Source organism: Chanodichthys erythropterus, chromosome 22, assembly GCF_024489055.1.
Source record: "Chanodichthys erythropterus isolate Z2021 chromosome 22, ASM2448905v1, whole genome shotgun sequence".
NCBI lineage: Eukaryota > Metazoa > Chordata > Actinopteri > Cypriniformes > Xenocyprididae > Chanodichthys > Chanodichthys erythropterus.
Window position 1 is genome coordinate 25,950,087 of NC_090242.1, and position 16,375 is coordinate 25,966,461.

The 16,375-nt window shown below is 38.6% G+C and overlaps 2 protein-coding genes across 4 annotated transcripts; one reads left to right on the forward strand and one right to left on the reverse strand.

Annotated features, from left to right (window-relative positions):
* Window positions 1–321: 321 nt before the first annotated feature.
* rin1a (Ras and Rab interactor 1a) lies at window positions 322–11,210 on the reverse strand. 2 transcript variants are annotated; one of them, XM_067375678.1, is made up of 11 exons: window positions 10,917–11,210; window positions 6,135–6,326; window positions 5,927–6,041; window positions 5,628–5,700; window positions 5,439–5,530; window positions 3,474–4,033; window positions 2,895–3,393; window positions 2,493–2,801; window positions 1,455–1,586; window positions 765–931; window positions 322–650 (listed from the first exon to the last, which is right to left on the reverse strand). In XM_067375678.1, the coding sequence occupies exons 2-11, from the start codon at window positions 6,321–6,323 to the stop codon at window positions 336–338; spliced, it is 2,451 nt and encodes an 816-aa protein (XP_067231779.1). In that variant the 5' UTR covers window positions 6,324–6,326; window positions 10,917–11,210; the 3' UTR covers window positions 322–335. The 2 variants fall into 2 exon arrangements, with proteins under 2 accessions (XP_067231779.1, XP_067231778.1); XM_067375677.1 differs by having other exon boundaries at window positions 6,135–6,401.
* Window positions 11,211–11,682: 472 nt separating this feature from the next.
* rbm14a (RNA binding motif protein 14a) lies at window positions 11,683–16,058 on the forward strand. Of its 2 annotated transcripts, none has more exons than XM_067375682.1 (4): window positions 11,683–11,766; window positions 12,600–12,963; window positions 13,048–13,897; window positions 15,776–16,058. In XM_067375682.1, exons 2-4 carry the CDS (start codon window positions 12,615–12,617, stop codon window positions 16,044–16,046), a joined length of 1,470 nt encoding a protein of 489 aa, XP_067231783.1. In that variant the 5' UTR covers window positions 11,683–11,766; window positions 12,600–12,614; the 3' UTR covers window positions 16,047–16,058. The 2 variants fall into 2 exon arrangements, with proteins under 2 accessions (XP_067231783.1, XP_067231782.1); XM_067375681.1 differs by having other exon boundaries at window positions 11,711–11,878.
* The last annotated feature ends 317 nt before the right edge of the window (window positions 16,059–16,375 follow it).

The following is a 16,375-nucleotide window of genomic DNA, read 5'->3' on the forward strand; positions in this document are numbered from 1 at the left end:
TAAGTTTCAAAAAAGGGATTTTGCAGCAATACCATGGAAGATCCATTTTGGCTTCCCAATCTAAAGAACCTTTTTTTACTATAAAGAACATTTTGTGCAGTAGAAATCTTCAGTGGCTGTTGAAGGTTCTTCATTGAACCATAGATGCCAATAAAGAACATTTAAGAGTGTAATCTTAAGAGTCAACATTAAATTAATTTAGTGGAAATACAGCTTGAATCATTTTTGAGCTCCATTACGAGCATATTATCAGCTCTTATGCGACAAACCAGGCATGCTGTATAAAATACAGAATTGCTTTGACCTACATGTGACATCCAACAAAAAGTCTCAATTTATGAAGCCTCCTCTGTGAGATCCACCGCACCCCCTCTGTTCAGCTTCTGGGACCTTTCATCCTGATTGGACGCCTGGTAAATAAGGGGAACCCCACTCAAGCCCATGCTCTGCAGGTCTTGAAACTGTGCGTTAGACGGGAGAGGTGTTAACTCCCCATCTCTCCTACAGAACAGGCTATAATCCTCCGGCCGATCCACCCCGAATTTCAAAGCACAGAGCTGAGCCATATCCTCAGTGTTGAGCGCTGTCTTCCACATTAGAGTTTTCACCATGCTACGGTCTCCATCTTGAAACAGCACCTTTATAAATTTCTGTGGCATAGAAACAACACATACTTGTTTTTTGTTGGTACTTTTGATGTATAATTTAATGCACAGTTCAGCAAGTGTTGATGTACTTTGCTTTGTTCAACCAGTATATCTGACCTGGTGCAATTTGTTGTCTTTCTGATTTGCGGTTTCGTTGCTCCGACGCCGACTCCATTCTTTCAGAGACTCTCTGGCCTGGTTTGTGAGGCCGCTGGGTGGCACATCCTCTGGCTGACTCTGAATCAGGCTCAGACTGGCATAGACACTTGTCAGATAGTAACCCCCTTCAAGAGAATAATAATAATCATGATTAATAATAATTTATTATATAAATTCTATTTGTGACCTTGGACTACAAAACCAGTAATAAGGGTCAATTTTCTTAAATTGATATTTAAACATCATCTGAAAGCTGAATAAATAAGCTTTTCATTGATGTATGGTTAGGATAGGACAATATTTGGTCAAGATATAACAAATCACATTTAAAGTTGTCCAAATGAAGTCCTTAGCAATACATATCCACTCACAAAAATAAATTGATATATTTACGGTAGGAAATTTACAAAATATCTTCATGGAACATGATCTTTACTTAATATCCTAATGATTTTTGGCATAAAGGAAAAATCGATCATTTTGACCCATACAATGTATTGTTGGCTATTGCTACAAATATATATGTCTGGTTTTGTAGTCCAAGGTCACATTTATTATCATTTATTTATACAGTTCAGTGTAGATAGGTATTCATGTATTGATTAGCTGTGGAGCTAAAGAATAAGATTCCAAAGTATTTATCCATACCTTCTCCTGTAAGCCAAGAACTTTCCAAAAGCTCCATCATATACTCCACCTCCAGAGATATCTCTGGCATATTGCACAGCACCATCACGTAGGACAGAGCAGGCAGGAAGTCATCTGCTCCAAATTCCTGACCTGTTTTTAGGAATACAGATAGTAAAGACTCATTACATTGATCAACATTGACAGTAAAGACATTTATAATGATACAAAAGATTTCCATTTCAAATAAATGCTGTTCTTTTGAACGTTCTATTCATCAAAAAATCCTGAAATGTAGCAGGGGTTCCACAAAAAATACTTAGCAGCACAACTGTTTTCAACATCAATAATAAGAAAAGTTTTATTTTTATTTTAACAAATCAGCATATTAGAATGGTTTCTGAAAGATCATGTGACACTGAACAGGAATAAATGACGTTTTAAAATAAAATAAAATAGAAAACTGTTAAATGGTAATTAGAGTTGTCAAAAGTACTGACTTTGGGACCAATTGGTACTGAAATGTAAAAAATGTGACGCTTTGAGCGCTGCTGAGTGGATTCATAAACAACTCTGATTGGCCATTGTGTTGATGCGTTCATCGGATATGTCTGTGATTGCCTACAATGGTCCGCCTGCTTTAAAACGCTCCCGTGTGTATCGGTGTAAGCGCTTAGGGGAAGAGCATCATTGATAACTATTTACAAAGTATTTGAAGTGTTGATCATTGAAGCCAATCACAGACATATATGTTGAGCGCGTGAACACAATGGCCAATCAGGTGTATATGAATCCGCTCAACCGCGCTCAAAGCGCCACATTTTTTAAATTTTAGTAACGAAGTCGGTACTTTTGAAAACTCTAATATTTCACAGTATAACTGTTTTTACTGTATTTATTATCAAATAAATGCAACATTGGTGAGCATTAGAGACTTTTTTCAAAAACATTAAAAGTATCTTATTGACCCCAAACTTTAGAACGGTAGTATATGTGCACAAATAAATCTGCATGTATAAAAAAAAACAAAAAAACAATGTGATTGAAGAACTTCATTACCTGATTTGTTTTTCATGGCTTTGTAAATGAGTTTGCAGATCTGCAGGAGTAGCAGCACTTTGTCAATAGGCGAGTAAGCGTGCTGCATTAGAGTCAACTTGTGCTTAATTTTCTCAATGCCCTGGGCGTCAGGAACGCCCACCTGAACCCCAAAGAGCTTCTGCGGTGAGACTCGCTTGGCTCTTTGCAAGCTGTCCGTTATTCTCTGGAAGGAACCATCTTGTTTGTGCAAAGTCTGAAGAGCCGCATCGATCTGAGGCTTCAGAGGCTTCAGCACACATCGGAACATGGCTTTCTCCAGCGCTTGGTCTGCACACAGGAAAATACGGTGGCATTTCACCATTTAACTTGTTTGAATGATACTGACAACATTATTACATGAAATCATACTGATTTAAATACCTTTCTCGTTCTCAGTCAGAAGAGTTTCTATTGGAGGTTCAAGCTCTCCACACTCCAGAAGGAACGCTTTGGCTTGACTGATGAAGAGACGCAAATCCTGCAGCAGCTGTACAGCAGAGGTCAAGCACTGGGGCTTCAGTGCCTCTCTCTTCTGCCTCAGGAAGTCTTGAACTAGAGAGCCAAACGCCATCCGGCGGTCACGAGACAGGTCCTCCACCATCCGCGCCACTCGCTTCTCTGGGGCGAAAAAGGATATGAAGGCGGCGCTCATCTTGCGTAGGGCGGACATGGACTTCCTGGGAGGTGGCGCGACTGGGTTGCTAGTGCCTCGTATGAGGGGAGGGCGCTCGGGACTCTCCTCAGTCTCGTCGAGGCTGCTAAGCGAACTGCTGCTGTCCAGCTCACTAAGGGATGGAGCGTGTCGCTGTTCCAGAACAAGCCCTTCCTCCTCGTCCTCATCTTCCTCCTGTCCTTTTTGCTCCAGGGTTGTCGGCTGGGCCTAAAAGCACAAAAAGAAAGTCATAAAACACAAACTGAACTAAAATGTCCCGTAAAATCCCCTCTGAAAAGTATCAGTACCTTCTGAAGAGCCTTGGGCATCTGATAGTCATCTTCAGCAGTGGGAGAAAGAGTAGGGGTGACCATGCTCTTCTTCTGATATACACATGGTTGCATATAGTCTGTGTCTTCCTGCACAGTCTTCTTGACGGCTTCCTCACCAGGCTCAACTACAACAGGTGGGGTCATCTGTTTTGCAGCTTTTAATCTCTCTTTGCATTTGGCTTTAGCCAGTAACGGTGGTGGAGGTGGTGGGGTGACAGGTGGTGAGAGGGGACTGGAATTTTCAGTGGAGACTCGAACCTTTATGCTGGTTTTGAAACGATGACGTCTGCGCGTGGCGTTGCGCCCAGGGTAGTCTTGTAGGAAGAGGGGGTTGACGAAACATAAACCTTTGCCTCCCCCGTAATTCAGCTCACAGGGACTCCGTGTTTGTATTGGACAAAGCTCCTGAAATGGGGTGGGGTTTAGGTTGATGGGCGTTAAGCAGTCTTGTGGGCTTGGAGTTGGGGGCAAGAGTTTGTCAGCGGCAGGAGGTTCATTACGAGGACCCCGGACATTTAAGTGGGAACTCCAGAACTCTGTGGAATACAAAAGGAGATCATGATGAACATGAAGTCTAAAATCATTTGAAAGAACAATAAATTATCGTATCAATTATTGGATATAGCGATCGATAATTAATTAGGGTTAGTTCACCCAAAAATGAAATTTCTGTCATTAAGTACTCACCCTCATGAGGTTCCAAATCCGTAAGACCTTAGTTCATCTTCAGAACACAAATTATGATATTTTGATAAAATCTGTGAGCTTTCTAGCCTCCTATAGACTGCAATGTTATTACCACTTTCAAGGCCCAGAAAGGAAGTAAAGACATCGTTAAAATAGTCCTTCTCCAACCATAATGTTATGAAGCGACGAAAATACTTTTATGCACAAAAAAAATTTAATAAATAGTGACTTTATTTTATTTATATATATATATATATATTTAACAGCTGTTGACGTAGCGTAAACAAGAGAAGAGAAGAAATTGTTAAATTATCATTATTTTTGTTTGTTTTTTTGTGCACAATTATTCTCATAGCTTCATAACATAGGTTCATGACAAGGTTGAACCACTGTACTCACATACACTATTTTAACAACATCTTTACTACCTTTCTGGGCCTTGAAAGTGGTAATTGTGTTGCAGTCTATTGGAGGCCAGAAAGCTCATGGATTTCATCAAAAATATCTTAATTTGTGTTCTGAAAATGAACTAAGGTCTTACGCTTTTGGAAAGACATGAGGGTGAGTAATTAATGACAGAATTTTTGGGTGAACTAACCCTTTAAATTACATTTCCACTATTTTTAACTTTAAATATTTAAGTAATATTTACTTTTAAAATGTTTAATTACATGTAAAAAAACAAACAAACAAACAAAAAAAACGCAAATTTAATAACTCTATAACTATATTTTTATAAAATCTGAAAATTTAATTTATTTTGAATATAATGAAGTCAAATAGAATTTCAAAATCAGTAATTTATCAGTCAGAAAGTGATCAAAATAACTTATCAGTTGTGAAATATGATCAAAATAACTGTTTATAATATTTATTAATATATTTTAAAATTTAATTTAATCCTGTAATGGCAAAGCTGAATTTTCAGCTTTATTACTCCATTCTTCAGTGTCAAATGATCCTACAGAAATCATTCTATCAGCTGATTGCTGCTCAAGAAACATTTCTTATTATAATGCTGAAAGCAGTTGTGTGACTTAATATTTTTTTGTGGAAACCGTGTTACAGTTTTCAGGATTCTTTCAAAAGTTCAAAAGAACAGCATTTATTTGAAATATACATCTTTTGTAACATTATAAATTCTCACTGTCACCTTTGATCAATTTAATGCATCCTTGCTGAATAAAAGTATCAAAATGCCTGACAGAAAGGTGCCTTTCAAACCTTCATTTCAACAGTCAGATTTGTACCTACCCACACCCATATGAGAGATTGACTCCAACTGTTTGTGTGAGGAAGCCTTGGCTATTGCTTCAGGCAGCTCCAGAGTGAAAGGAAGCACGTCCCTAAAATACAGATCCAGAATAATGGAATAGAAAAGTCATATTTGGGAAGTGTCATACTTGTTGTTGTAGATTCAACACAGTAAATACTAATCCATACCGACTGACACAGTAGAAGGCAATGAGTCTGCACAGATCTGGGAAACTGATTCCTGAGCTTTCCAAAGAGAAGGCTGTTATAAAAGAAAAATGATTTAGCACCAAAAGTCGACATAAAATTAAACTGAAAATAAAAACGGAATAGTATAGCCTACTCATATTAATTTTACTAAATGCATTTTTTTTAAATATTAAAATTTGTGTATATATTGTTATCATCATCTTTTTTTTCAAGCTATATTGCTTACTTGCTTAAAATATATTCAAGATGACAAGCTTAATTTATTTCTACAAACTCACCTGAGTCCTCTTCTCGGATGACAACCTGTTTAAAGAATGACGGCATACTGTCATCTGCCAGCCGGACGCACAGCATTTTCTTCTGTGATGTACTGGACTTGCGCACCAGGAAGGTCTACAAGGTAACAAAAGTTTCCAAGAATGTTGTTAAAGTTTGATTATAACGGTCTATTTTCAAGGCAGATGGTGGTTCGAATGTGCTGCTCACCCCAGGGGGCTCACGTCGCAGTATGTGTAAAGCTGTAGCCGAGTTAACAGAGAGCTGAAGCCACACAGGGTGCGTCAGCAAGAGCCTGTCCAGTACACTGATGCTCCTCAGAGATCCTCTCTGTGGACATGCCCGTCTGTCCCCCACAGGCTGAGAGTCAGGATAGTCGTACACCGGGTCACCCTGCATCTTCTGAACGACAGAGAGATTTCAACTCCTTTGGCAATGAATCTCTGTTTCTCTTCTTTGTGGATGTTCACGTTGACACTTAACAAAAAAGGAAGTTCAGACCTGTCTGTAAGTCAGTGACTGAGTCCTGTCTTACAGTAAATCTGTTTTTTTCTCATGTGTGATTCTCATACATTGTCACTGTTTTTCCTAGAATGGCTATTTTCACACAGTCATGTGCCTTCTTATTCCTTCTGACTGTTGCTCTTCAATGGCTATGGGAAACTCCCTCACTGACTCTTTCTCCTGGCCATGTGAGAACCGTGTGTCACAGTCTGACTAATACCTCATCTTTACTGTTTTTGTTCTGCATTCACACAGACCATTCAAAAAGCACTTGCATTGTTCTTAAAGACGACACAACAGAAGCATCATTTATTCCAAACTTGATGCAAGGTGAAGAGGAACTGAGAATTACATTTTTGAGAAGTACAGTATCTCACAGAAGTGAGTACACCCCTCACATTTTTGTATTTTGTATTATCTTTTCATGTGACAACACTGAAGAAATAACACTTTGCTACAATGTAAAGTAGTGAGTGTACAGCTTATATAACAGTGTAAATTTGCTGTCCCCACAAAATAACTCAACACACAGCCATTAATGCCTAAACCGCTGGCCACAAAAGTGAGTACACCCCTAAGTGAAAATGTCCAAATTGGGCCCAAAGTGTCAATATTTTGTGTGGCCACCATTATTTTCCAGCACTGCCTTGACCCTCTTTGGCATGGAGTTCACCAGAGCTTCACAGGTTGCCACTGGAGTCCTCTTCCACTCCTCCATGACGGCATCACGGAGCTGTTGGATGAAACCTTTCGCTCCTCCACCTTCCGTTTGAGGATGCCCCACAGATACTCAATAGGGTTTAGGTCTGGAGACATGCTTGGCCAGTCCATCACCTTTACCCTCAGCTTCTTTAGCAAGGCAGTGGTCGTCTTGGAGGTGTGTTTGTGGTCGTTATCATGTTGAAATACTGTCCTGCGGCCCAGTCTCCGAAGGGAAGGGATCATGCTCTGCTCATTCGTTGTTTCCTCAATGAACTGTAGTTTCCCAGTGCCGACAGCACTCATGCAGCCCCAGACCTTGACACTCCCACCACCATGCTTGACTGTAGGCAAGACACACTTGTCTTTGTCCTCCTCACCCGGTTGCCGCCACACACGCTTGACACCATCTGAACCAAATAAGTTTATCTTGGTCTCATCAGACCACAGGACTTGGTTCCAGTAATCCATGTCCTTAGTCTGCTTGTCTTCAGCAAACTGTTTGCGGGCTTTCTTGTGCATTATCTTTTGAAGAGGCTTCCTTCTGGGACGACAGCCATGTAGACCAATCTGATGCAGTGTGCGGCGTATGGTCTGACCACTGACAGGCTGACCCCCCACCCCTTCAACCTCTGCAGCAATTTCCCAAACACAATATCTGGATATGACGCTGAGCACGCGCACTCAACTTCTTTGGTCGACCATGGCGAGGCCTGTTCTGAATGGAACCTGTCCTGTTAAACCGCTGTATGGTCTTGGCCACCATGCTGCAGCTCAGTTTCAGGGTCTTGGCAATCTTTTTATAGCCTACGCCATCTTTATGTAGAGCAACAATTCTTATTTTCAGATCCTCAGAGAGTTCTTTGCCATGAGGTGCCATGTTGAACTTCCAGAGAGAGTGAGAGCGTTAAAACCAAAATTAACACACCTGCTCCACATTCACACCTGAGACTTTGTAACACTAATGAGTCACATGACACTGGGGATAGAAAATGGCTAATTGGGCCCAATTTGGACATTTTCACTTAGGGGTGTACTCACTTTTGTGGCCAGCCGTTTAGGCATTAATGGCTGTGTTGAGTTATTTTGAGGGGATGGCAAATTTACACTGTTATACAAGCTGTACACTCACTACTTTACATTGTAGCAAAGTGTCATTTCTTCAGTGTTGTCACATGAAAAGATATAATAAAATATTTACAAAAATGTGAGGGGTGTACTCACTTCTGTGAGATACTGTATTAGTGTATTAGTTTTATCATGACATGAATCGGTTCTATTAAAAAAAAAATACAGGAGTGAATGCATTATTTGAAAACTTTCTTTTTTTACTAATACATGTTATATAATGAACACTCTAGTCTCTAAAGCTGACTCTAAAGTAACTTGTTCGCTAGTTGAGTGAGGTTGGGTAGCAAGTTGACTCTGTGTGGGCCAGTATAGAATACTTTTTGGCAAGAGCTAATGGCTGCTATAGCAACAGAGGCTTACATTTCCACTGGGCATTTCTGCCCACGGGCACATACGCCTCCACTGTTAAAATTTAGGAAAGGCCAGATACTTTTTCCAAAACTTCATGCTCCAAAATAGGCTCAACTGAGAAGAACTGATTAAATGTATACTTTGAATGCAACGTGGATTTTTGATAAGTGTCTGGCAAAATGCATAAATAAAAGTATTTTTGCAGAAGGTGAATAAGTATTATTATAACTTTGACGTTACTTGGAAGATAAAGAAACATTTGGGTAAAAACTATACTAAAAGAGTGATATTCGGTATTAAAACTTTCTTCTCAAGGAACTATTTGGTTCCTTTGACAAAATCCCCCTCAGCGTTGTAAATTCATTAGTAGGACAAAATGCCAACTGAGATATACTTCTAATAATACTTTATGATAATAAATTAATGAGTCTGCTTATGGGACAATAAAGTATGAAACGTTTACATGTGGGGGAAAAAATGTGTTGTCTACATTTCAAGTGTTGTAACCACTATTTGCACCTTGAATAAGTGCCAGTGTACTTAATTAGTATTTAAAAAAAGAAAGAAAGAAAAGATTGATTCATGACTCAAAAACATATTTTGCAAATAACATCAACTTCTGAGCCATGAATCAAAAATCTTTCTATGGAGTTACTCCATTTGACCATACAGCAGAATGTATAAAATGTTTTATTTTTTAATAAAAAAATTAAATAAATATTTAAATGAATAAATAAAATAAAGGAATATTGTCTTGTCATGTGACTCCTGATTAGGCCACACTACGTTTGGTTTGGGAGATGTACGTTTTTCAAATATTTATTAAATTTTAAAATATAATTCCTTCACTGTTTTTTATCCCTATAAGAAATATTAAGAGATTATGCCAAACTCCTTGTTCCAACATTTCTCCTTGAACATTCGAATGGTGAATACAGTTTTAATGGGTAAAAAAGGGCAGAAAAACTGTAGTCCTGTCCGCCAGAGCTCTGAAATACTGGAGTCTCGGCATGATGAGCAGAGCAAGTCCAGACTGGCAAGAGAAGTATGCACTGGAGAAGAGCTGCTATTATCGGTTTTGTAATGCAGGCTGAGGCTTTTTTAATTGTTGCCTGCAAGATATTTTCAGGAGCTGTAACTGGATACAGCACTAAATGGAATGACAGTGGATATATGTTTATTTATTAAAAAATGGCACAGTATTGTACTTTGCCACTAAGGTGCAGTCACGTTTGGCCACAGTAATGGGATACACAAAAAGTAATTCAACAACATCAATATTAGCCTAGCAATATTTTATATATATATATATATATATATATACATATACATATACATATATATACATATACATATACATATACATATATATACATATACATATACATATACATATGCATATATATACATATACATATACATATACATATGCATATATATACATATACATATGCATATATATATATATACATATACATATACATATATATATATATACATATACATATACATATATATATATATACATATACATATACATATATATATATATACATATACATATATATATATATATATATATATATATATATATATATATATATATATATATATATATATATATATATATATATATATATATATATATATATATATATATATATATATATATATATATATATATATATATATATATATATATATATATATATATATATATATATATATATATATATATATATATATATATATATAAATAATATATATACATACATACACGTATATTTGTAAGCAATTACATAAATTCTAACACACCCAATATATATATATATATATATATATATATATATATATATATATATATATATATATATATATATATATATACACTGTGTGTATTAAAATGGATGTAATTGCTTACAATTGTAGCCTCCCAGTCCAATACAGACTACGCCACTTTCGCAAATTTGTAGGTTAATAAATATATATATGTAAATATATATAGATTAGAAACTATAACCCGGAACTATTTAACTTAAAATTGGAGAATACAATAGATATAAATCTTAATCAATACTTATGATCAGTGAAAAGTAATTTTTAAACACTTCGTACAATCTTCTTTATTATTAAAAAAAAAAAAAAAAAAATCTTGAAATCATTAACGTTACGCCTTTGTGACTAAGAGCAAACTCAGTCTGCGTTCTCTCTCAGAAGAGGGTTAATGTTTTACTGTACTGTAAATGCCACATGGCACTAAAACATTAGTCTTTACTTTAAAAGTGATAGTGAAGAAGAGCTACTTACCCCTGTTCATCAATCGCTGTTCAAAAAGAACAAACTACACTACTTCGTGACGTTACCCAAAGTGTCAGATCCATGAAACGCTCTGAATTTCTTTGGGAAATGTGGAAAGTCCAGGAATATGTAATTAGGGCAGCTTGTTATCCCAACATCCACACGTTTGAAAAGATGCCTACGGGAATCTGCGTGAAACTGTGATTCACACAGTTTCTTCTTCCTACACATGTTTTCCAGGCGAGCGTTCTCGTACATGACAAGTCGTTTCATAGTTTCATACCTGGGCATGCGCATGCGTTGTTCTGACACTCTATAACAAGAACACACACAGAGAGAAATATAATTATATAGTTCATTGCTATAAAGCCAACATTCCCTCTTTGAAATTAATAATAATAATAGACCTAGTAGATGTCTTCCACATTTCCTCTTTAAAATTAATAGTGTCGTCATAATTACTAGTTTTCATCTAAAACCTGGACTAGTTCATCTTTTATATAGCTAGATTATAATGAACAAGTACCCACTTGCATATCAAAATATGTATGACACTTTGATAAATAGATAACGTTATACAACAAAAAGAACACACACGCGTTGGGTTTCCATATTTTATGGGGACTTTTTATATTTATAAATCTGTCTGTCATTCTGTTTCTCTTTCTGCATCCCGTGCGCGTATTTGCAATATTTGTTAAAACAACGTTCTTCCCTATGAAATTGTGAACGTATTAGCTATACTTTATAATGACAACGTCCGGATCCTTCAACCTATTATTTGCACTCGCACGGACTGGACGATCGTCACACCGTCAAACAGTCGGGAAACGGATATGAAGTCTGTCCACCGCGTTAGGTAAGAGAGAGGGTCGACAAAACACTTTTGCCGTGTTTGATACCTTAGCGCTTCGAATCTATCCATTGGCGTTTGGTCGTATTTGTTCCCCTTTCCCTGAATTGTTTTAACAGTGAGTATGATGTGCGATCATTTTTGTATTTCCTTGTTTATGGTTGCTAACAAGCTAGCGCGTGGCTAGCTAACTACGTTCGTGCTAATTATGCGATTTTTAAAATGCTTTTAAGGCTTATATGAACACAAATGGCGCTTCTTATGGGGCTGGCAGGTGCGAAGGTTTTAAGGAAGCTGTTAAAAGTCAGCTGGCTAGCACTTTTCGTGTAAATCACCGCCAGTTGTCATTAGCTAAAGTCGGTGAGCTCAGCGCTTTCTAGAAGCGACTGCGCAGCTCAGATTAGCAGCGCGTCCCCGCATCCGGCGGGCTACAATGGGGTTTGTTTAATAACTGTAATGGTCGGAGATTTTGGCATTTTCTCTTTTTGCTTGTGTCTATCACCCCATTTCGACGAACTATAATTTGAGGCTTTTCACACAGAACGCGTTTTGCGATTAAAAACGCGAAACGCAGGGTAGTGGAATGAATAAACGGACTAGAGACGCATTAAAACTTTTTCAACTTATTCAGATAATTTAAAATAAAAAATAAGCGCAAACATATTTAACGCATATTTACATAGCGCAATGTAATGGAAAAACCTTATTCAATTTATTCAGCTGAACCGTTTCAACTTAGGTCTGAAAAGCCCGCCTTAAATTTCAGACCCGTTTAGTTTTAGTATGAATTGGTTCTTGCCGCCAAAAAGTAAGAAATAAGGCTTGTTCCCTATTTCTAGGTATTCTGGGGTGCAATGGACGACAGCAACGCAGTGAAGCTCTTTGTTGGGAATCTGGATTTGGAAACCACACAAGATGACCTAATAGCACTTTTTGCCCCTTATGGAGAAGTGGTGCACATAACTGTACTGAGGCAGTTTGCCTTTGTCCATCTGCAGGGAGAAGGGGCTGCTGACCGTGCCATCCGTGATCTGAATGGTCGAGAGTACCGTGGCCGGAGCCTTGTAGTTGAGGAGTCCAAAGGGAGGCCCCTCAATTCCACCAAAGTATTTGTGGGGAATCTGTGTGCTTCCTGTTCAGTTGAAGACCTGTATGATCTCTTCTCTGCTTACGGCAAAGTTCTTGATTGTGACAAAGTAAAGAGTGAGTATTTGTTTATAATGCACCTGCTTTGTATCGGTGCATAATTTTTGCCGTTAAATAACAATGCGACTTGTTCTCTTGCAGCAAAGCTCTCCTCTTTAACAGGTTACGCCTTTGTGCACATGGAGCGCAAAGAGGATGCAGAACAAGCCATTGAAGGTCTTCATGGGACCTCGTTTATGGGACGTCCACTCGCAGTGGAGCTCTCCAAGGTACAGCAGACCACAAACAAGGTCCCGTGTGCCAGCTGTGGTGCTCATGGCCACTTTGCAGGAGAATGCCCGATCAACAGGCCTCCCATGGAGCACCACCAGAGTCAGGCTGCCGTATTAGCTGCAGCCGCTGCTGCCGCTGCTGGGCTTCCTCTTCAGGTGCAGCAGAGTGTCCACAACTCTTTCTACAACACTGCTAGCACTGACCCAACGTTTGCAGCTCTGAAAGACTTGACCACTTCCAGGGTTGATGGCAAACCTGTCAGTGCTGCAGTCTACGGTGCCCTGGCAAGTCAAGTCTACAGTGCTGTCGCAGACCAGGTGCTCAGCTCGACGACAAGCCAGGCTGCGGACGGCTATCCCACTGAAGGAGAGGCTCCTCCGGGCGCTGCCGCAGTTAACCCTGCCTACGGAGCAAATTCCTCTCTGTACGGTGCCAGTCCAGCTTATGGGACCATGGGAGGTACTGAGCCTGACCCCCAAGCCATTTTTGAAGCCGCTCGGGCCCGATTCTTTGAGCAGGGACAACAAGTTCTGGCCGAACAGCAGGCTGTGACCAAATCCGACCGAGACCGAAGTCCAATACGGCGCTCGGCCCCATTACTGCCTGACCCGGTTCCCCAGCCGTTCTCCCAGACACGACCCAAAAGACGGGCCCTGCTCCCAACACCACCTGGTGGTCCAGAACTACCTGCAGTTAAAAATGGAGACCCAATTGCAAGGTAAAGGCATGTTTTGCATTATAAATGATGTATAAAATATTTTGTGTATATACAGGGCCTAAAATTTACTTTTTGCCACACCTGCCAATGGACAGTGACTTAAGAATTTACTGGACAAAAACATTTTTTACCAGCCATGACACAAATGGGTTATGACACTAAAATTTTAGATACCTGTGAAATTCACAGTCCTCTGTTCCAATTTTGATACCACAGCTAAAATTACTAGCTTAATATCAGTTTAATAGCTTGCATTTTTAAAGACAAGTAAGCAGTCAGTTACACAAAAGAACTAGGGCTGTCAAACGATTAATCGCATACAAAATAAAAGTTTGTTTGCCTAATATGTGGGTGTACACATTCATGTATATATTTGAGAAATATTTACAAGTATATGTATTTATATTTTTATATAATTTATATTATATATAAATATATTTTGTACATAAATAACATCTCTTAAATATATAAATTTCTGTGTATTTATATATACATAATAATTACACACAGTACACCCACATATATTAGGCAAACTCAAACGTCTTTTTTAATCGTTTGACAGCCCTAAAAATAACTAATAAATTAAAAGCAAAAGCACAAATCAATACAATGCATGCAAGATGAAATAAACCGTGCTCTTCAGGCAGGTCTAATAGTTTTCAGGTAGTTTTTCGGAATTTAATAAAATGGGCTAATCAAATAAATAACACTGCATAGTCTTCATATCCTTTTTTTAAAGTTCAAGAGCAGTGAGGGATTTTTATTTGTTTATTTTTTATTTGCCTTTTGTTTGATTAACATTTAAAAACACAAGACAGTAGCAGGATTACTAGGAAGCAGTCACTTTAAGACCGAATGCACGCATGAGTCATTATGCAATTTGTGTTTGCTTTCACTTAAGACATAACTGACTGTTTACTAGGATACTTGCCGAGACGAGATGGTCCTTACTGCAGAACATGAGATCCAGGGGGTGAAGTTGGATCCAGATCAACTCCTCCCACTTTACATATCCCTTAACCTACCCGTCTCCGCCCCCTGGATCTGGATCCAACTCCTCCCACTTTACATATCCCTTAACCCAGTGAATCTCCATTACTCTTTTTTTGAGTAATGGACCCCTGTCACATTTAGAACCATCCTTAAGGAACCCAGAATAAAATTGGCTCATTAGTATCATTAATGTCTTTGTGACAAACAAATGTAGTCAATTATAATTTACTACTTAGTTGACTTATCCTATATTTAGATTATACATATATTATCTTCTTCTTTTATGGGAACATGCCAAAATATACAAAAATTCATATTCAGATATTTTATAAGGACCCCCTGCCATTATGTCAAGGACCACTAGGAGTCCATGGATGAGAAACACTGGTTGAGGTCCTGGTTGAGAAACACTGCCTTAACCTACCTGTCTCCGCCCCCTGGATCTTGTGTGTTCTGCAGTGAGGGGCTACTGGCCAAGATGGGAATTTTTTGACAACTCTGAATGAAATTGTCGTGGCTGAATGAAATTGTCGAAGAGACGTGGCTTTCAGGGTGTGGGCTTTGGATGTTAAACTTCCCACATAGCACGCGAGTAACAAATTCTCTTTTGTGTGTTCTAGCGCTTGAATATTTACATATTTTAACATTTATGCGGCACTGACCCATCAGCTGTACAGAGCTTTGTTCATGTTCGCAACATTGCGTTGTTAGAAATCAAAACATTGTTACTGGCCATATGGCGACTGACACAGTTTCATATACTCGCCAATGCCGCTTTTTTACACGCGTTTGGCGAGTGCGAATTTATATATGCAATATATTTATAATTTAGTTAATTTTTTTAAGTGAATAAAGCACATCTAAACTCTTCTGTCTCCATACCAGGTGTTATGCAGAGTACTACCAGCAGTACCAGCAGTACCAACAATACCAGCAGTACCAGCATTATCAGCAGTACCAGTACAGCTATCCACCGCCGCCGCCGCCACCCCCTCCGATGCCCATGGTGCCTCCAGGCCCAATGGATGCGCAACAGATGGCAGCCCCTGGCACCACAGCTTCACCAAGAGTGTATGAGCCAACTTCACACAAGGAGCCCCTCCTACGCCGTCCTGATTACTCTCACCAACACACATCTGAGTCCCCATATCGATAGCCCCTACCATCTCACATGAGTGTGTGCACACGTGTATGGTTGTGAAAATGTGTGCGTGCGTCAGTTTTGGTCCTTCATGACAAAATAAATTGGAGGAAAGGGATAAATCAAATTGTTACAGCTACATCAAATCTGGATATTTTAGTTTCGCAGTTATTTTTCCCCCTCATAATGTCAAATATGTCATTATGTACAGAATGTAGTAGTTTACAAGGCCATTTTGATTCTGAGCCCCTCGTTTTTTTTTTCTTTTTTTCCTTCAAATCGCTCAGAATTACATTAGCTATCAATTTTATAGATAAAATACTTTGACCGTTGTGTCAGGTCAA